Consider the following 22,705-nt stretch of genomic DNA (forward strand, 5'->3'; position numbering starts at 1 on the left):
TATGTATGTGTTCCTGTTGGAGTCCTCAATTTGCTGTTTTCTCCTAGCAAAGGGCCTTGGAGATCTGTCCACAGTACGTACAGTTCTCCCTTATTCCTTCTACTTTTCTGCGTAACATTCCACAGTCTGAATAGCCATTTGCTTAGTGATAATATATGTTGTTTACAATTGTTATTATGGACAATGCTATAATAAACATACTCTGCATGCATACATGCAAATGTCACTAGGAGACAAATGCTGAGAAATGTATACACATAATAGCTGTGTATGAGACTATTTCCCCCCATATCCGTGCCATTATTTCATGTTGCCAAATTTGTATATCTTGGTCAATCTGTTGGGTAAAAGTGATGTCTTATTGTTTTACTTTACTTTTCCATAATTAATATTGTTAAAAAGAAATAAGCCCAATGTAGAGTCATTTGCCCCCAGTACAGCAAACTAAGACTTAATCGAAGTTTCAACTCTTCCCGGAAATGTGATCTTTACAGTAGTCAATCTGAAATTACTTCATCAACACTAGTGAGGTGATCTGTATGATAAAGACCCCTGCAGTTCCCTTACCCCCAAAGAAGATAGCTTGGCCCGAAAGAACCCTTTTTTTTTTCTTTTGCTAATACGGCTGTCCATGTATCTGGGGAGGGGATTGGTTCCAGAACCTCAGTAAATACCAAAATCCATGGAAGCTCAATTCCCTTATATAAAATGGTGTAGTATTTACATAAAATCTATGCATATCTTCCTGTATACTTCAAATCATCTCTAGATTATTTATAACATATAATAGAATGTAAATGCTATGTAAATAGTTGTAAATACAATGTAAATGCTATGTAAATAGATGCTAGGGCACAGCAAATTCACGTTTTGCTTTTTGGAACTTTATGGAATTTTTTTTCTGAATATTTTCGATCTGCGTTGGTTGAATCCATGGATACAAAAACCACAGATATGGAGGGCCAACTGCACCCTCCTTCTGCCTATAAAAACCTTCCACTTTGGGCTTCCCTGGTGGCACAGTGGTTAAGAATCTGCCTGGCAATGCAGGGGACACAGATTTGATCCCAGGTCCAGGAAGATCCCACATGCCGTGGAGCAACTAAGCATGTGTGCCACAACTACTGAGCCTGCACTCTAGAGCCCGCGAGCCACAACTACTGAGCCTGTGTGCCACAACGACTGAAGCCCGCGTGCCTAGAGCCCGTGCTCTGCAACAAGAGAAGCCACCGCAGTGAGAAGCCTGCGCACTGCAACGAGGAGTGGCCCCACTCTCTGCAACCAGAGAAAAGCCAGCGTGCAGCAATGAAGACCCAATGCGGCCAAAAATAAAATAAATAAATTTATTAAGAAAAAAACAAAAAAAACCCTTCCGTTTTGTACAGCCCCTCGGACTGCCCTTCTATTTACTGGATGAGATGCTGCCTGATTCATGAATCATAGAATAAAGTCAATTAGATCTTCAAATTTACTTGGTTGAATTTTGTTTTTTAACAATAGTGACACTGAACATCCTTTGTATGTTTATTGGTAACTTGTAGTTTTCCTATGAGTTTGCCCATTTTTCTATTGGGTTTTTTGCTCTTTTTCTTTTTTAAAAAATTTACTTATTTATTTTTGGCTGCATTGGGTCTTCACTGCTGTGCGCGGGCTTTCTCTACTTGTAGCGAGTGGGGCTACTCTTCGTCGTGGTACGCGGGCTTCTCATTGCGGTGGCTTCTCTTGTTGCGGAGCATGGGCTCTAGGCGCCTGGGCTTCAGTAGTTGTGGCTCGTGGGCTCAGTAGTTATGGCTTGCGGGCTCTAGAGTGCAGGCTCAGTAGTTGTGGCGCACGGGCTTAGTTGCTCTGTGGCATGTGGGATCCTCCCGGACCAGGGCTCAAACCTGTGTCCCCTGCATTGGCAGGTGGATTCTTAACCACTGCACCGCCAGGGAAGTCCTGCTCTTTTTCTTATTGTTAGATGTTCTTTATGTATTCTAGATACTAATCATTTGGTATATATGTTGAAAATATTTTCTTCAACTCTATAGCTTATTTTCTATCTTTGTTTATAGTATTAAAAAAAAATTTTTTTTGGCAGTGCCAGGTGGCTTACGGGATCCTAATTCCCCAACCACAGACCGAACCCCAGGCCGTTGGCAGTGAAAGCGTGGAATCCCAACTGTTAAGGGAAACACTGACCAAAACCGCCCGACCTGGCCAGGCAAGATAGTAGCAACTTGCATGAGTTATCTTACCACAGGAGGTCCTGGTAACAAACAGAACTGACAAGCTATCACCAACCGGAAGAATTTGGGAAAGGTTAAAAGGAGAGAGGAGATGCCAGTCCATATGTCCTACCAGCCTCCCAGAATTCTTCTCACTGGAATCCATCTTGGCTGAGCAATGCGCTCGCCACCAAGAAGGACCCTGAGTCTGAATGATTGGCTAGAGACAACCCGGAAAGTAGCCCATTCCCATAAAACCTGAGACTGCGAGCCACATGGCAGAGCAGTTCTCCTGGGTTCCCTTACCCTGCTGCTCTCCACCCAGGCGCCCCTTCCCCATGAAGTCTCTTGCTTTGTCAGCACTTGTGTCTCCTCGGACAATTCATTTCCGAGTATTGGACAAGAGCCCACTCTTGGGCCCTGGCAGGGGTCCCCCTTCCTGCAACACAACCACTGGACTGTCAGGGAATTCCCAGTATTAAAATTTTAAATTTGATACTGTCGACCAAAAAAAATATTCACAACCTAAAAGTTGAAAGTTATGTTTTATTTGGCGGAAATATTTAGGACTTCAGGCCCAGGAGGCAGCATCTCAAGAAACCCTGAGAGAACTGCTCCGAGGAGGCGAGGTGGGAAGCCAGGGTATATAGGAATTTTGCAGCCAAGGGCAGGTAGTCTGAACTTCAAAAGATTATTGTTAATTAAAGAAAACCACATAGCTCAAGTTAAGGAATTTAGCGCTTTTCTCTGTATGGGAAGAGGCAAGAATCTGGGCTCACTGAAATCATTCCTTTGATAGGTACCTCAGCTATCTGGGGCCAGTATCCCGTGTTTTCATATCCTGAGTTTCCTCAGGGCTCACTGTGGGGAGTGGCTGCGGTCTGACGGCTGCTGGATGGCAGGTATTCATTGTTTCCTTCCTGAGTTCCCTCAGGGCTCACCAGCTCACCATAGGAGGTGGCTGCAATCACTGATGACTGTGACATCCTTTGTTTACTGATATGGCAAGAAATATTCCATTTCTCAATACACACTTTCTCTTAGTGGCTTTGAATTTTGTGTCTTATTTAAGAACATCTTTTCTACACGAAAGTCATCAGGGCTTCCTCCTTTTTTTTTTTTTTTTTGTTCTTTTTACAGTATTTTTGTGTATGGTATAAATTGGGGATTCTAATCTAATATTATCTATGGTAATTAAATTCCTCTTTCAAGACGTGGAGTGGAGTATGGGATAGTTACAGAATAGAACTACAGAGGATATTATCCACGCATGATGTAATGTGTTCTGTCAGTCCAGTTATCTGGTCCCTCATATTGTAACGGCGCAGGACCTTATGGAGCCTTGGCCGGGACAGAACCCTTCCCCCAGGTCCTCTGCTTTAGCTCCACTCTGAAGTACCTGGATAACAATATCTGATGCATTGATATTGTTACATTTACTGAGTTGTTTTACAGATGCTAAAACCCCCATTAAATGGAAGAAGTTAGCTACTTGATGACCATGAGCACATAGCCCCCAGACCTACTGGAATAAGACGATTAATAATGCTAACCCCAGTTAACTAACTTTCCCCTGGAGCTAACTTTCATGTGGTGTGTGTGTATGATATGAAGGAGTTTGGAAGGAAAGAAATAGAATTTTAAATAATTTACATTATAAATCATGATTTAGTTTCTGCAAAGGAGTACAGTGTGCTATGAGAGCTTATAACTAGAGGTCCTGTAAAGCAGATAGGGTAGGGGGTCCCTGGAGGAAGAGAACCAGACATAAGAGAAGTCATTTTATTTTATTATTATTATTTTGGCTGTGCCGCGCAGCTTGCCGGATCTTAGTTCCCTGACCAGGGACTGAACTTGGGTCCTCGGCAGTGAGAGTGGAATCCTAACCACTGGACCGCCAGGGAATTCCCGAGAAGTCATTTTAGGCCTAAGCCACTTCGTGATCTAAACCTGACCACAATGCCTGCCTTTGCAAAAGAACAGATCTCAGTAACAATGATTTTAAGGGAACAAAAGAAGGTAAAAACAAACAGCTATTACCAGGCCAGGGAGATAACTTAAGCATATCAGAGACAATGTATCAGTTGTAAAGACTCCCAGTTCCCTTTCAAAGGTAAAGATTAGCCTGAAGCACATTCTTGAGCTGTTTTGCATAATTCAAACCCCCTGGAGCACTCAACCACCAGATTAACTGGAACCTAAGGAATGGCACTGACCTTTGCTGACCTTTTCTGACTTCCATCACCTAGAGCCTGGACTCTTGTCAACCTTTGCCCCAACTCTATGCTGAATTCTCCTCTGCTCAAGCCCCTTCATGAATATGCATACACTGTCCAAGCCCCTTCATAAATATGCATTCACCGTCCAAGCCTCTTCATGAATATGCATGAATCCTTAGCTTAAAACTCCCCCAATTTTGCTGTTCAGGGAGATACTGCTTTGGGAAAGATCCCCAGTGTTCTTCTTGTTTGCTGCGAGCAATCAATCCTTCCTGCTCCTAATCTTTGGTTTCGCTCTGTCTTTTGACGCGACACCCACCAAGAGACAAACCCAGTTTTCGGGCAACAGTCCTAGTCCTGGTGGTAGTGCTGGTAGAGAGGGTTGGGGAAGCTTCCTTGAGTAGTGACCTTCGAGCAGAGCTCTGAAGAATGACCAGGCAGGCTGAGATTGGGGGTGGGGTGGGAGGTAGGGTGAGTAAGAGAGAATACTTGAAGTGATAGGGAATAGCGCGTGTGCAAGGGTCCTGAGGCAGGAAGGAAGGAGTTCGGGGTATTGGAGAAACTGAAAGAAGAATAGCATGTCTGGGGCCAAAGAGTAATAGAGAAATGTGTGAGGTGGGCCTCATATTGTGGACAGGGGTCAGCTCTGATAGACCAATGGTCTTACAGACCAAAATTAACTGCTAAAGGTGATGGGCAGTCATAGAAGGGTTATAATTAATTAACTGACATATTTTCATAAGATTCTTCTGGCCACTGAGGAGAACGAAGGGGTCCAAGAGCGGATGTGGAGAGGTAATTTAGGAAGCTGTATTACTGCAGGTTGTATTGAGGAGCAAAATTTGCCACCCCCAAAATGTGACTTTCTGGCATGAGGAGTACTTCAGGCTGATGATTTTTAAGAAACAGAGAACTCAAGAAGTCTTTCTCTTTATCTCCCCCTTAGCTGCCTAAAGAATTTAGATAAAGGGCCTGTGGGGTTCCCGGGCACAGAGGACTTTTTTTGTCCCCTGTTTCTTGTAGGCCAGACTCCAGCCTCCATGACCTTCCCTGAGTTCCAAAGGTCAGATTTGAACAGCTGCTAATGAAGGGAGGAGCCGCCAAGAAACCACCGAGGCCAGATTAAAGGGACCAGAGAAACATCAAGGTTAGGAGACCTGACCACCTGAGATGAGATTAAGGGAGGGCAGGCCCTGTGCACACCTGATCTTATCGGCAACCCCACCCTTGAACTGTTGTTATAAAACCCTCATCAGATCCTCCTGGGTTGGGACACATAGTTTTTCAGGGCAGGAGCCCGCTGTGCCCCCTTTGCCTGGCAATGAAGCTATCCTTTTCTACTTCACCCAAAACTCTGTCTCCGAGATTCGATCCAGCACCAGTACAGAGAAGCCAAGCTTTTGGCATCATTTCCAGAATAGAGCTATCACCAGAAATGTCTGCAAAGATTATGGTATAGGTATGGTGGGGAAAGCTGGCAGGGCCTAGAGATCGGAGCCCACTCTGGGTTCCATTGTCTCTGCTTGGCCCACAAACATTTGTTTACTAAACATTTGCTTTTCCATCTCCTTGTGAATTGCCTTCTTCCCCTTTGAAGTCCCAAACCACTACCCCCAACCTCTTTTGTCTTTAGCTGAAGATGATTTTTAAGGTAAGGGCTTTGGCCTTTTTGGCAAGTTACTGGGTTTTCCTGGGTCTCTCCCATGTGTACATGTTATTAAACTTTTGTTTGATTTTCTCCTTTTAATCTGTCTCATGTCAATTTGTTTCTTAGACAAGCCAGAAGAACCTAGAAGGGCAGAAGAAAATCTCTTCCTCCCCAACAAGGTCAAGTGCTTGGACTAAAGCCTCAGTGTGGAGACAAGGAGGTTATTTCTTTAACAATATTTGATGGAGAGCAAAAAACTAATTTTTAGGAAAACAGCTGCTTCTGCACTTAGGATAGAGAGAGATTATCTTCCAAAAAATCAAAGAAATAGCTGGGGTAATTAGTGGAATGAGTTCAGCTGAAAGTGTGTGTAGGAGTTCTACTTACTTAGTTGTTCAGTCCAATACTAGCTGAATACCAAGTACACAAAGTGGATGGCTCTGAAAGAGCTATGTATATAATTGGAGTCATTTAAACTTGCAAGGAGAAATTTTAATTCACAGCATGGTGAACCAATTTTTCAGGCACTAGATACTTTGGTAAATATATAATCATCTCCAAATTTTTCTGTAGTGTACTTCAGATTTTCTTGTCTTAGATTTTTAAAATTTTATTTCTAACTTAGTTGGGTATTGTGAATACCTGATAAAAACAGATGAATTTAGAGAAACACCTTAAGGAAGAGAGCAGGGAATCTTTAGTCTAAGGCACATTGAGAAAAGTGGTCTGTGGCCAGATAAGCTTGGGAAAGGCATATACTCTGTCCTCCTCTTGGGGTTTTGTAGTGCATATGAGGATCTTTAGAACTGAAAAAGTCAAGTTGAATTTATTACTTGACAAGTAAGGGAGAGCTGTATCACTCAAATGTGACTTCTGTCTTTCTGAGTGTATGGTCAGGCCACTCAAGATGGCTGTTCTCTTGCTCTCTGTGCATTCCCTGCCCGACCAGTGCCTGCTTCACCTATATCTTACGCACAAGACTGACCTTCCCACGTACTTGCCCCAGGCCCCCCCCCACCCCGATAGTTCTTGTTCTTATCAAAGTGGCGGTGAGGGGTGTGCCCCTCTGCTGGTTTCCCTGGTAACTAATGAGTCCACCTGACATCACTTTCTCTGTAACTGGTAATCTCCCCTTCTCCTCCGGGAATGAAAACTGCCACCATGTCCTGCCCGCCTCTCTGCACACTGTGGGGTGACCCTCTAGGACCTTGCTTCAGATGTGTAAGATTCTCCCATCCATTAAACCATTGATGTCTCTGTTGCTGACTCTGGGCTCTTTGGTTGTTCTTAAAGCTAGGCAAGTGCAGGCCTTGTAGGCCTGCGGGGTGCAACCCAACACAGAGTTAAAAAGGGACAGGCTAGATCTAGGATAAGGAGAAGAAGTTTTGCACAAATAATGCATGGTAATGAAGCCATCATTTAATTGGTTAAGAAAAGGATTGCAAAGTCTCCTTTTGGAATGTTTGTAGCTCTGATTTACATCAGTAATTATGGATACAGTTCCTTTTTTGTTTTTTAATTTAGTGAGAAGACTGGCATTTCTCTCCATATGTTACAATTCTCTTTACTTTTTAAATTTATTTTATTTTATTTTTATCTATTTTTTTGGCTGCGTTGGGTCTTTGTTGCTGCGCACCGGCTTTCTCTAGTTATCGTGAGCAGGGGCTACTCTTCGTTGTGGTGCGTGGGCCTCTCATTGCGGTAGCTTCTCTTGTTGTGGCACACGGGCTTCAGTAGTTGTGGCTCGCGGGGTCTAGAACACAGGCTCAGTAGTTGTGGCACACGGGCCTAGTTGCTCCGCGGCATGTGGGATCTTCCCAGACCAGGGCTCGAACCTGTGTCCCCTGCATTGGCAGGCAGATTCTTAACCACTGCACCACCTGGGAAGCCCTGGATACAGTTCTTAATAAAGCCACGATGATATAGCAGGCCCTTTCATATGCATAAGCCTGGGAGTTAGAAAAGAATTTTTTCAACATAGTATTGATAATTAAAGATTCTGAGGTTTTTGAGTAGTGAAGGAACCTGTTTAACCTCTAACTCTGCATCTCCCCCAATTTGAATACTGAGCCCTGCATTGAATAACTAATATATTGTGGAACACATCATGGAAACACTTGTTCATATTTAAGTGTACATTTTCAGGAACAAATCAACTCAAAAGCTCATTGACAAGGATTTGGCTCAGATAGTTCCACGAGCTGAACCTCATCATTAGAGCTACAGACAGAAAAATAATTAATATCCAGGGATCTGAGTAGGAGGTTGTTTATGATATTGTGTGGATGGGTCCTTAAGTAATTTCTTACTCTCTTGGAGAAAGCTGCGGTATATACATTTGGGGATGACATTTAGGCTCTGGAGCCCTAAGAAACAGTAGGGTGAAATGTGAAGTCTCAAGCTCTGGCGTGTTGTCTCTGTGGCCAGGGCTCCTTTTTTTCCCTCAAGACAGTGCTCCAGCTCCTGCAGGCACTGGAGGCAGACAACACTCTCCTTGGTGGCTTTGGGGGCTCCCATGTTGGTAAAGGAAACTCAGGTCTAAGGCAGGGCAACCTAGTAGTCTTCTTGTAGCCCATTTCATTCTTTTTTTTAAAAAATTAATTAATTTATTTATTTTTGGCTGTGGTGGGTCTTCGTTTCTGTGCGAGGGCTTTCTCTAGTTGCAACGAGCGGGGGCCACTCTTCATCGCAGTGCGCGGGCCTCTCACTGTAGCGGCCTCTCTTGTTGCGGAGCACAGGCTCCAGACGCGCAGGCTCAGTAGTTGTGGCTCACGGGCCCAGTTGCTCCGCGGCATGTGGGATCTTCCCGGACCAGGGCTCGAACCTGTGTCCCCTGCATTGGCAGGCAGATTCTCTGCCACTGCGCCACCAGGGAAGCCCCACCTCCTTGTTTCTAATTGTATAAATAAACGGATTCAGAAGGGGTGTGAGGATAGTATTCAGCACTGACACCACCTTATTCGTCTTAAAGGAGTGTGCTGTGGGTCTCAGATACATGAACAAAAACAGCTCCGTAGAGCAGAGGGACAACGGTCAGGTGAGAAGCACAGGTAGAGAAAGCCTTCTGGCAGCCAGCGGCTGAAGGAATCTGTAGGATGGTGGACAGGATATAGATGTAAGAAATCATAGTGAAGACGAGTGACCCTGGGATCACCAGGATGGTTGCCAAGAGACCCAGGAGCTCCAAAATGTTTGTGTCTGCATAGGTTGCTCTAAGGATGGGACCAGCATCACAGCAGAAGTGATTGATGACATTGTTGCCACAGAATGGCAACTGGATGAGCAGCACCACGTGACAAAAGACAAGGGTGAAGCCTGCCACCCAGGATCTGAGGGCCAGTTGCAGGCAGAGTTTGCTGGTCATGATGGTGGGGTAGCAAAGGGGCTTGCAGATAGCCAGGTAATGGTCAAAAGACATGACGGTGAGGATGAAGAACTCAGTGGTGCCGAGGAAGAAGTGGAAGAAGGCCTGCAACAGGCAGCAGGGGGTGCAGATAGCTGTTCTTGCCACCACAAAGGTTTCTAGCAGTTTGGGGATGACTGTGGTGGTGTACCAGATCTCCAGGAAGGACAGGTTGCAAAGGAAGAAGTACACTGGAATTTGTAGCCTGGGCTCAGCCCAGACAATGGCGATAATGAGCCCATTGCCTGCAAGGGTTAACATGTAGATGAAAAATATCACTGTAAAGAAAGGGATTTGTAGTCCTTGGATACCAGGAAAGCCTAGGAGGATGAACTCTGTGATTGCAGTGCCATTTCTCACGTCCCCTGATACTCTAGAAAGACAGGCAGGAAAGTAGCTCCTTAGAATCTTACACTCAAATACAGTTCAGACCAAAAAAAGGAGGATTCTGATTCTGTTTAAGGTCCTTCATGACACCGCCCCCATGCACATACACACTAAGCTCTCCTTCCTTACTTGCCAGCTAAACCAGCTGTTAATGGACTTTGAAAAGTACACTCAATGAGTGGAAAAGTACTTTTTCACCCCTATACAGCTATGAGAATAATCATTGTAATGTGATGACTTATCTGTCTGTAATCTACACGATTATTTTAAATGAGCAGTGTATATAATGGTATGTCTACATATCCCCAGCTGTAGGCCCATAAGAAGTAAATCACACTCTCATATTATGTTCTGAAAGAAAATTCTTAACTTATATCACAAATAAATTTAAGAAAGCTGATTTTATACAGATACATATATATAAAATATTATTTTTATATAACTAAAAATCATTACTATTATATATTAGCAGTGAGATACAGCTTAGATAACAGAACAGATGTTTTTCTAAAGAACCCCCTTCCAAATTCTAATTCAGACTCATGTTTTAAAAGTCAACTAAAAAATCTTCAAAATTCAATGAATAGAATAGCTTAGCAAGTAGGGAAATGTACTAAACTTTAATTCAAAATTCCAAGACCAACTGAATCAGGGCCTAATATAGAGAAAAACCTAATAAATGTATATTGGATAAAGATCTGTAGACACAAACCTAACAAAGTGAAAAGGCTAGCAAATGCTAAGGGTAACAAACTGGAAATCCTGAAAAGTATATCTTATCAAAATCTTCCTTTGTAACTAAGTACATTTCTATACCACGTAAAGCATTCCTGTTTGTATACGCAAATTCATAGGCTGAGCACTTTCTGTTTCACTAAAATTCACTAGAAAATAGTAAAATTATTTCCTGTCTTATTGAGGATATTCTTTCATATGGTTCTTTTTGCAATGGGTAAGATAAATTACTATGAAATGAATTGCCCAATTTTCAAAGTATATAGGAAATTTAGTATAACGAGGCAGGTCACAGTTGATTGATAGTTTGCTTAATTCTGTCCCCATATGAGAGAGCACCAGTTCTCTGAGAACTTAGGGTAGGAAAATACTTCCTTTCCCTCCCATCTCTTTTCTAGACCAGGAAAAGTTATTTTTTTTGTCTGTAATGTCACAAGCTCCAGTTCTTCCCATGAAACGATAAGACTCAGAGATGTATTTGAATTTGTACTAATGGCCAGTATAGCTGGCCATGAACCTGGTCCCTCTAAACAGAGTAGATATAGGTGTATCTTCATTCCCCATACAGAGGACAGTGGCATTCTCTCTGGGCCAATACAAAATTTCTAAGGGCTAAACATTTCACAATTTGGGGAATTAGACCTATTTATTCCACAGGCATTTGTTGAGAGCTTACTATGTTCCGAGTCCTGATAGGGCATTAGGGAACCTGACGTTTAGAGAGGGAGAGAGCCCACATACAATGATTACAACATAAGCCAGTGAGTGAAAATGTAGAGCTGTGCACAGATTGGCTTGGGAACAGCCAGAAGAGACCCCTTACCCAGCCTGGGTGGAGGTTAACGAAGGTTTTCTAGACAGGGAGGTGCCGAAGCTGAGTCCTGGAGGAGTTCAACAGGAAAAGAGAGTGGGGTATGGAGGGGAAATGCATTCCAGACAAGAATCTAATTAACTTCTGTGAAACTGAACTGGAGCAGAGAATCCAACGTGAGCTGAAGCTGGAGTCAGGCTTGTCCAGGCACTTCTGATAAGCTAACAGGTGGGACAAGCCTCCTGGAAGTCAGTTTCCAGAATGGATTCACGAGGTTTTTTTTTGGCGGGGGGAGAACCTTGAGTCAGGGAGTTTGCCAACATGAGACAAATGTGTGTGTGTGTGTGTGTGTGTGTGTGTAAAATATGGTGTCAGCCCTCTTCTCCAGCACATGTGCTCATTTACACTTTATGGAGGAAGGGGCTGCAGGTGGCGACTGAATGAGCTCTTTCAAGATTCTGGAGTGACACGGTCAGGACCTTGAGGGTTGCATCCAAACTCCTTAGCATGACATTCAAGGACACTGATGATCTGGTCTTAACTTACCTGATCTTCCAGCCTGATCTTCTACCATATTTTTTCTTTTCCCTTCCCCATTCTATGCTCCATACTTATTGAATTACCCAGGTTCAGAGTTTGGCAAACTATGGCCCTGTTTTTGTAAATAAAGTTTTACAGGAACCACACTAATTCGTTTACATATTACTTTTGGCTGCTTCTGTGCTAGGATGGCAGAGCTGAGTAGTCGCAACGAGGCCAGATGGCCCCCAAAGCAAAAATATTCACTATCAGGCCCTTTACAGAAACAGTTTGCTGACCCCTGCTCTAGTTCCCTGAAAGTGCCAGACTTGCTTTTGTCTCCTAATCATTGTTAGAATTTGTAGAATCATTGTTTTTTGCCTAGAATACCCTTCCCCAATCTCTTCATTATTTGACTAAGTCCTGTCTGACTTCAGATGTCAGCTGAGGAGGCACCTCCTGGGAAGCCTTCTCTGACTTCCCAACTCCAGTCTAGTAAAGGTGCTACTCTTATGTGCTTCCATAATGCCCAGGGCTTATCTATATCCGAACACTTAGAAAATTGTACTTACTGTTTCCTTGGCTTCCTCCGTAAACTCTAAGGCCCTTGAGGGCAGCAATAGTATCTGTAGGACCTAAGCATAGAACTTGGCACAAAATAAGCCCTCAAAAGATGTTTTCTGAATGATTATATAAGTGGAAACTTTGTTGTCCCCAGTTACCTATAAGTTTATGTAAACCGATATATGCCTATGCTTACAAAATGCTACCATCTATATATTTCAGATGCTGGAGACGTTATAACAGGGACTGTTTGCTAAATCATTTGTCTCCGAGTCTGCTGCTACTCCCAGCTTTTCTTTTGTAAGTTTCGCCACATGCAAACCTTTCTGCTCCGTTTTTCCCTAATCAGGGATATGCGTTTCCTACTGTGTTCTGGTTATTCTCCCAGCTCTCCAGACTGCCCTGAGTACAGATATCTTTCTTAACCCACTTAATGCTCCATGGCTTGAGATGAAGTTGAATCATTTTTTTCTGAGCTATGTTGTTGCAATCAAGCATCCTTCCTGTTTCTTAATCTTTTCATGGTCTCAAAAGAAGAATAAAAGTAGAAAAGTATTAATATATTTCTTTTCTGGATTTGGGCTAAGAGCAAATGTCCCAAGCTTTGTTTTTTGTTTTGTTTGCTTATTCATTTTGTTTTTTAATTGTTGATAAAGACCAACATCAGTTTTTTAAAGACTTTGATCATATAGTCAAACTGAAGCTGTTCAATGGTTACAGTCTTAAAGCAGGGGCACTCAGAAGTGCATCAAGGATCATTACTTGGCGAACTGTACTAAGCTGGGATGAGAACAGAGACAACCGGTTTGAAACTCATCCCAGGGATTGATGGTTTTGGGTAAGATGCAGTAAATTAAGACCATTTTTATTTAGGAAGGTCCAAGTCATTGTTATGACTTTCTGCATGAGACTGAAATTCATTTATTGGAAATTATATCAAGGCTTCAAGGCATCAAGGCTACTGTATCTATTCATTCCAGAGAAAAGCAGAACTTTTCTCCAAATGGTACTCTTTCTCTCTCTGTGGCATCACGATACTCACAGCACTAACGATTCCCAGGGAAACACTTCGGTCCTGAGGTGTGTCCTGTCCACGGGTGGACTGAAAGAAAAGGAGAGACTGGTTATAAAGGCAGTCTAATTGAAACAGAAAAATTTCCTTCTCCTTTTGCACAAGGGAAATGAATCTTTCTAGAATTTAAGGCAAATGCCGTTCTGCATCACTGAATTCTATTCATAAAGCTTTCAAGAAATGGCAAGACTTCTGTAGCATTTAGGAGAATTGTACTGAAAGTGATTAGTAGATCAGTTCACACTGGTCTAGGTCAAGATTTCCTCTCTCACAATAACGATTTGTTAGTGGGGCATTGTCATTGATTCCTCTGGGACATTGGTCTCTATAGATGTGCTTCAGAGACTCCCAGGAGAAAAGGGAGAACTCACTAAATGTTTATTCATAAGTCAAGTTGAGGAATTTGCAGTTTTCTAAATTCTAATTGGTACCAATCATCCCTGCACTCCTGAGATAAAGTCTGAGAAGCAAGGATGTTATGAGTTTTAGATCTTGAATTTCTCTATTTCTCCAAGAAGAGAAATCAGTGGTCTCAATAATTAAATGGGATCCGCTAATGAACTGAACTGAATCAAGGCTAGGAAATTTGATTAATAATATGAAAAATGGCCAGGTATTAAGGAATGCAAGAGTAACAGAACTGTGTTTGATTTTCTTATGAACTATCTTATGGTGATAAGTGAAAAGACAAGACCCTAAAGTGTTGAGGGTCATACAGAGAGTGGATGGATATAGCATGTATGTTGCTAACTGTTGGGGGAGACTCTTTGTAAAAGAGGAAGATACAGTTGGAATTGTAACCTAAAAAAATAAACTTTAATGAGGTATAACTTACGCAGAATAAAATGCAGTCATTTTAAGTTCATTATTTAACGAATTCTGACAGATGCATACACCTGTGTAACCACCACTTCTATTAAGGTTCAGAATGTCCTCAGCACTCCAGAAAGTTCCTTTGTGTCCATTTTCAGTTGGTCTAACTCAAGCCCTCTGTCCCACTGCAACCACCACCACAATCTGATCTGATTTCTATGTCTATAGATTTCTTGACTGCCATATGGTTTTATATTAAACCATACAATATATATACTCTTTTGTGTCTGGATGCTTTCACTTAGCAAACTATCTTTGAGATTCATCCATATTGTTGAGTATAAAAAGTTCATTCCTTTAACTGTTAAGTAGTATGTTCCATTGCATGAATATATCACCTTTTTTTCCCGCACCACACGGCTCTTGGGATGTTAGTTCCCTGACCAGGGATCGAACCCAGGCCCTCAGCAGTGAAAGCGCAGAGTCCTAACCACTGGACCATCAGAGAATTCCCTATATCACACCTTTTAAATTCATTTACTAGTTGATGAGTTTTTGAGTTGTTTCAGTTTTGATTATTATATATAAAGCTGTGCTGAACACTCATGTAGGCATTTTTTTGTGAGTATATGCTTTTATTTACTTGAGATTAATGATTAAGACAGAATTTCCTAAGGATGAGGTAAGAGTATGTTTAATTTTTTAAGAAAGAGCCAACTGTTCTCCAGTGAGGTTGCACCATTTTACAGTTCCATCAACAAATGTATGAGAGTCCTAGTGCTCCATATTTCATCAATATTTATTATTATTATTTTTTAAAAGACATATCATAGGAGTAAAGTTTTCTCTTTATTAATTTAATTTGTGTTTCTGTGATGACTGGTGATGTTTGAGCACATTTTCATATGCACATTTCATATGACTGTTCATATACAACTCTTATGGAGAATTAGTTTAAATCTTCTATGTAAAAATTAGATTGATTTTCCCTTTATTATTGTCATAAAAGTTTTCAATTCTAGATATGAGTCCTTTGTCAGATGAAAACTTGAGAATATTTTTTGCCAGTCTGTAGCTTACTGTTGATTTTCTTTATAATATATTTTGATATACAGAAGTTTTTAATTTTTGAGATCTAATTTATCACTTTTTTTCTTCTTATGGTTTGTATTTTTTTTTTGGCATCTTGCCAAAAAAATTTTGCCTACCCCAAGATTGCAAAGATTTCCTTCTATGTTTTCTTTTAGATGTTAAGGTCTATGTATTTTGAGTTAATTTTTAACATTACTTGTGGTGAAAGTCTGATGGCAAAGTTTTTTCTCAGGTTTTTGTTTGTTTGAAATGTATTTACATGCCCCTCATTTTGAAAAATATTTTTGCTGTGTAGAGCATTCTAGATACACACTTTATTCCACCTCCCAAGTAATTTAAAGATATTTTTCCATTTTCTTTTTGCTTGCATGGTTTTGAGTGAGGCATCAGCAGTATTATGTATGTGTGTTGTAACATGTATATGTGTGTTTTAACCTCTGATTGCTTTAAATATTTTTATTGTTGATTTTTGGCAATTTAATTATGATATGTATAGGAGAATTTCCTTTTGTTTGTCTTGCTCAGTATTTGTTGAGCTTCGTGAACAAGTGAATTTATACTTCTCATCCAATTTTGAAATTTTTTTGTCACTATATCTTTTTTGTCCTCCAATTATACATGCATTAGGTTGCTGGATATTGTCCCACAGGCCACTGAGGCTATATTCACTTTGTTTTTAGCTTTTATCCCTCCTCTGACATGTGGCTTGGATACTTTTTACACTTAGTCTTCAAATTCTTTTATTATGAAGTGCTGAATCAGCTATTAAACTAATCCAGTAAAATTTTGCTTCAGCTCTGTGTTCTTCAATTACATTTGCTTTTTTTATATTTTTCATTTCCTCCCTCATGTTCATATTTTAAAAAATCTTAGAACATATTTACCAAAGCTATTTCAAATTCCTTGTCTTATAATTCTATCAACTCTATTATTTCTGGTTGTGTTGCTATTATTTTTGTCTAGGAAGTTTTGATTGGATGTTGAACATTTAAATGTTGTTGAATGTCTGTGTCTTTTCTTTCTTTAAAGAAAGTATTACTTTCTTTAAAAAGTATTGTAGTTTGTGAAATAATGCCATTTGCAGCAAAATCGATGGACCTAGAGATTATCATACTAAGTGAACTAAGTCAGACAGAGAAAGACAAATATCACATGATACCATTTATATGTGGAATCTAAAAAAATGATACAAATGAACTTATTTACAAAACAGACACAGACTCACAGACTTAGAAAACAAGCTTATGGTTACCCAAGGGGAAAAGTGCGGGGGAAGTCTAAATTAAGAGGTTGGGATTAACATATACAAACTACTATATGTAATATAGATAATCAACAAGAACCTACTGTATAGCACAGGGAACTCAACCTGATACTCTGAAATAACCTATATGGGAAAAGAATTTGAAAAAGAATATATATATATATATATATATATATATATATATATATATATATATATATATGAATCACTCTGCTGTACACCTAAAACTAACACAACATTGTAAATCAATACTCCAATAAAAAGAAGTATTTTAGTTTGTATTGACAGGCTGTCAGTTTATTTGTGGATTTACTTGATTATTTCAAGAATTTCTTTTAAAGCCTTCTTAGGGCACATTAGGGTAGACTTTATTTTAGGGCCAACTTCTCTCTACTGATAAGGCATGGGGTCTCTAAGGCACTGGGTGTTCAATGAGGTCCTTCCACCCTGTTGCTTGAATCTCAAACATCTAATACTCTGTAAGTTCTGTAGTTGTTTAGCTTTCGACTCCCCAGTACTTGTTATTTCTCTTATAGTTGTTCTTTGCCTGGATTTGTGGAGTCTCAACCTGTTCATGCATATACAGCTCATTATTTTTAGCTATAAACTAGGAAACACTGTTGCAGATTTCTGAAGATTTTTCTTTACATAGATACCTCCTTTTATGTACTCTGTTCCTCAGCTGCTTCAGCCTTCTTTAACTCTGAACTTTGTCTCTTTACCTCAGTGAGACTGCTGTGTCCTGCGTGGGTTTGCCGTCTATACACTGGTATCTAACAGACACCTCCAGGTGGACAGCCCCGGCTATTTTATGGCTCAACTAATTTTTCTCCCTTCTCTCATAGATCAACACCCTTGATTTCTTATTGTCCAATGTCTGAAAATAGTTGTTTCATGTATTTTGTCTAATTTTCCTTAAGAGTTTTTTTTTTTTTTTTAAATGTTTGGCTGAGTTGGGTCTTTGTTGCTGCACGCGGGCTTTCTCTAGTTGCAGAGAGCAGGGGCTTCTCTTCGTTGTGGTGTGCGGGCCTCCCATTGTGGTGGCTTCTCTTGTTGCGGAGCACAGGCTCTAGGCATGCGGGCTTCAGTAGTTGTGGCTCGTGGGCTCCAGAGCGCAGGCTCAGCAGCTGCAGCGCACAGGCCTAGTTGCTCTGCGGCATGTGGGATCTTCCTGGACCAGGGCTTGAACCCATGTCCCCTGCATAGGCAGGTGGATTCCCAACCACTGCACCACCAAGGAAGCCCTCCTTAAATGTTTATGGTGGGATGGTTAGTCTAGTAGGGTTATTTTGTTATGGCTATTTATTGAATTCTTACAAAATTTATTGAATTCTTACAAAATTTATTGAATGCCAATTTGAAAGTGCAGTCGTCCCAAGAGAGGATTTATTCAGAATTAGAGAGACTTGAGAGAGTTCAAAAGCAAGGAGAGGGAATTCCCTGGCAGTCCATTGATTAAGATTCTGTGCTTTCCCTGCTGAGGGAACGGGTTTGATCCCTGGTTGGGGAGCTAGGATCCCACAAGCTGTACAGTATGGCCAAAAAAAAAAAAAAAAAATCAAAAGCAAGGAAGGCAGCATGAGGAGGGAGAAGATGGTGATCTTAGAGAAGGATGTTATGTAGCAGAAGTTAAAAAAAGAATTACATATCCTATTTATGTATTCAGTTATTAGTGTTAATTTTATTGTTAGTATTATTGATATTCTTTTCTTGTCATTTCACAGAGCATCCTTGATCAAATACTCTGCTTTCTTTGGCAACTGCACCTCCCTTCCCTCTGCCAAATTGACTCATTTTCCTCTTCCTTAAGAAGGCACAATTCTCTATCTTAAAAACAAAACAAAACTTTGATCACCTAACTGTCCTGGATTTATTTTATTGCAAAATATCTTAAGTAATATGTATTTTAGTGTCCTGAGATTTGTTTTCCACTTCATAATTTTACTGAATTTATATACTTAAGACAATTCTTTAATTTTCTTATTATCTTTCAAATACAAAGGGATTTTCTTAGTGCTCATTAAAAAAATCAATCTGTAGTTGTCAATACCACTGACTACCTCCTTTTTGGAACTCTCTTCTCTCCTGCCTTTTATGACATTACACACTCTTGTCTTCTCTGTCTCTTCCTCCTTCACCTTGTCTTTTATTCTTAAGGGGAGAACCTCAGTTTTTCTTAACTTATTCTTTCTTTTGTGTAAAGCTAGTCAGTCCCAATACTGACCAGAATATATTCAATTAGATATCCTGTTTAAACAAGAATTCTTTTGATCCATGTGTGGAATAAAATAATAAAACCCTACTGAACTCATCTATATGTTTTGATCAGCCCATCCTTTTATATAGTATTCAGCAACCTTCTTATCTATCTTGTAGTATTTGGATATTTAAATCAGACTGCTAGATCATATATCATGATGTAATTTAGGTCTGAGAGCTGCAATGGGAAACAAAGCCCATTCATAATGGGAATTTTTGGGAATATTTATAAATATTTATTATAAATATTAAAATATTATATATTTTATTAAAATATTATGTATATTATATCTGTAATATATAAAATATTATATATTTTAAAATATTAAAATATTATAAATATTTATAAATATTTTATGGGAATATTTATAAATATATTTGGACGCTGAGGTGGTCCTTGAATGAAGTGAATTATAGGAAATCACTCTGTAAACTCTGAGAGAAAAATCACCACGTGTAAGAAATCCGGTAAGGTAGGGTTGGCTTATTAGCAGGACAGATACAGTGATGTTCCAAGTACAGGATGAAGTGATGCTTGTCCACTGTCCTGACCCAGCCATCTTTCCCTTGCCCCCCTCATGTTCTCTTCTGGTATGCTTGTGTGCTTGGGGAATGAGAGGACCAGGACTAAATGGAGAACTTTATTATGAGGGAACCAAATAGCCATAGGAACTGTTACTAGGAATTGTTGGGGAAGGAAAATGTTCCTCCTACCCTTCTAGGTTCTTTGACTGGTCTAATAATCAAATTGACATAAGAGAGATTAACAGGAAAAAAACAACCAGAAGTTTAATAACATGTATACCTTCCGTATACATGGGAGAGACCCAGGACGCTGAGTAACTCACCAAAACGGCCAAAGCTGCTGAAACTGTGCAACTCAGACTGGGACTTGAACCCACACATTGGGACTCAAACCAAGCCAAAACCCAGATTGGGACTTGAACCCAAGGTCTTTTAATTGAGATCACACACCTGGTCTCAGGACTTAATGAAGCTCAGGTTCTTGATGTCTCACTGCAGAAAGAATTCAGTGAGAGACACAGTGATAGGTAACAAGTGGATTTATTTAGAGAGAAACACACTCCAGAGACAGAGTGTGGGCCATCTCAGAAGGTGAGAGGTCCCGAAATATGGAGTGGTTAGTTTTTATGGGCTGGGTAATTTCATAGGCTAATGAGTGGGAGGATTATTCCATCTATTTCAGGGAAGGGGCAGGGATTTCCAGGAATTGGGCCAACCTTTTATGGTTGGCTTCAGAACTGTCATGGCACCTATGGATATGTCATTTAGCATGCTGATGTATTACAATGTGTGTATAATGAGGTTCAAGGTCTACTGGAAGTCCAATCGTCCACCATATTGGACCTAGTTGGTTTTTTTTTTTTTAAAGATTGATTGATTGATTGATTGCTATGTTGGGTCTTTCTGTGTGAGGGCTTTCTCTAGTTGCGGCAAGCGGGGGCCACTCTTAATCGCGGTGCGTGGGCCTCTCACTATCGTGGCCTCTCTTGTTGCGGAGCACAGGCTCCAGACGCACAGGCTCAGTAGTTGTGGCGCACGGGCCTAGTTGCTCCGCGGCATGTGGGATCTTCCCAGACCAGGGCTCGAACCCGCGTCCCCTGCATTAGCAGGCAGATTCTCAACCACTGCGCCACCAGGGAAGCCCCAGACCTAGTTGGTTTTAATCAGTTTTTGTCATGTCCTACGGCTATGTCATTCCTTTAAAGGTTGTGCCCTGCCCCTTTCCCTCCTGTTTCACCACCACCTAAAACACCATCTTCAGCTAAAGACAAAAGATGTTGGGATTGGGTGGAGCCAGTTAAGGGAGGTTACCAGGAAAAGCAGATTAAACGAGGGTAAAGTTGTTATACAAATTTAAGTTCTTGCCTTCTGCATTGATAAGAGTTTCTAGGGACAAGGTCATCCTCCCTCTTCCTGGTACAGGGATGGAGACCCTTCCAAATGAACATTTCCCCTACACATGTAAATGTCTCTTACAAAACGGTAACTTCTACTTAGTTTTCAGAGCTTCTCCCATGTCTGCACTTTCTTTAAAATAATCAGCCTAAAATAATCCTTATGCCAAAGAGACATACAGTAAGTCCCTACATATGAACCTTCAAGTTTCGAACTTTCAAAGATGCAAACATGCACTCGCATGTCCAATCATGTAAGTTAGTTCACGTGTCTGGCGTACATTGTCACATGCGTGCACCCTCTACACAAGTGGTTGTGCTTTTGTGTACTTTACTGTACAGTACTGTGTAGAGTACAGTATCTTTATTTCAAGCCCAGGGTGTCCGGAAGCAAGCGTAAAAGCAGCGGTGATGTAGCTGGTACTGTTAAGAAGTGCCAAGGGGTAACGATGGAAACAAAAGTGAAAATAATTGAGAAAGTGGAGCAAGGCGAAAAGGTGGAATTGGAGGCCCAGAGAAAGGATGAAGAGAGACAAGAGGAAGAAGTAACTGAAGAATCTGATTTTGGACACACACAGCAGTGAGCAGTAGCTTGCAGTAAACAACAGCAGTGAGCAGTAGCTGGAAGCAAGACCTTAGTTCCCTGACAGGGAATCAAACCCTGGTCACCTGGGTGTAAACCAGGAGTCCTAACCGCTAGACCATGAAGGCCAGAGGCTAGAGCCTACATCACAGTCCTTGCCTGCCTTGACAAGAAAATTCTGACAAGGAGGTGGAAGGTAAAGAGGAAAGTAAAGCATTTATTGGAAAAGCAGAGTACGTGCAGAAAGACGCATGGGCAAACTCTGCGAGGGAGTTGTGAGAGTCGTGCCTTTGGAAAGCTTAAATCATTTATAAGGGGACAGTTTTCTGGGTCTATGTCTTCCCTCTGGCCAATCATCTTGTTTTGCCTCCCTTGCTAATTTGTCTCAGGACCCTCCCCTAAGTGTGCACACACCCCTCAGCCAAGATGGATTTTAGTGCAAGGGCGTCTGGGAGGAAAGTAGCAAGACTTATTGTGGTCTGGCGTCCCCTGCCTTTTGACCCCCAAGTAGCCCTCCTGCGCATGTGCAGTGTCTCCCTTGCCCCAAGGAGGGGGAATATGTGATCTCTTGATCCTTTACTCCTACAGGGTTTAGCCCCTCTCTGTTCCTGCCATGACTGTTATCTTAAGGTGTCCACAGGAGACAAAGCCTGGCTATTTACCCTGTTTCTGTTGTTATTTCTATTTCAGAGAGCAAACAGGAGGCTGATTGTAAATGCCTAACCTGGAGCCCACCTATCTCCTGTCTCAGGAAATGCAAACAGGAGGCTAGCTCTAAGTGTCCGGCCTGAAGCCCACCTTTTTCCTGCCCCATGAAATGTGAATGGGAGGCCAGTTGTAAATGCCTGACCTGGAGCCCGCCTATCTCCTGTCTCAAACCGAAGAGATTCATGATGCAGGAAATGGCAAGGGGATTTTCTTTATTTGAGGAGGCACTGTTAGTTTTTGAGGCACAGGACTTGAACATAGAACGGTACACGAAGGTTGCAGCAGCCGTTCAGAATGCAATCCAGTGCTACCGTGTCATCTATGATGAGAAAAAAAGAGCTACTACCCAGACATCACTGGATCGTTTTTTCAAGAGGGTAGATAGAATTGAATCCAGCAAGGAACCAGAACCTGTGCCATCAACGTCAGGTGTGAGTGAAATTGCAGTTTGTCCTCCGTTTCCTATTGCTGACGATCCTTCAGCTCTACCATCTCCCACCTC

The 22,705-nt window shown here is 41.3% G+C and overlaps 1 protein-coding gene across 1 annotated transcript in view; it reads right to left on the reverse strand.

The window, feature by feature from the left end:
• Nucleotides 1-22,705, reverse strand: part of LOC103017516 (olfactory receptor 6X1) — a 32,698-nt gene that overhangs the window by 1,232 nt on the left and 8,761 nt on the right. Inside the window, 3 exon segments of the mRNA XM_028162462.2 lie at nucleotides 8,958-9,077; nucleotides 9,079-9,885; nucleotides 13,536-13,595. Of these exon segments, the coding sequence (XP_028018263.2) occupies nucleotides 8,958-9,077; nucleotides 9,079-9,885; nucleotides 13,536-13,595 (987 nt within the window).

This window comes from Balaenoptera acutorostrata, chromosome 9 (assembly GCF_949987535.1).
Source record: "Balaenoptera acutorostrata chromosome 9, mBalAcu1.1, whole genome shotgun sequence".
In the NCBI taxonomy this organism is placed as follows: Eukaryota; Metazoa; Chordata; class Mammalia; order Artiodactyla; family Balaenopteridae; genus Balaenoptera; species Balaenoptera acutorostrata.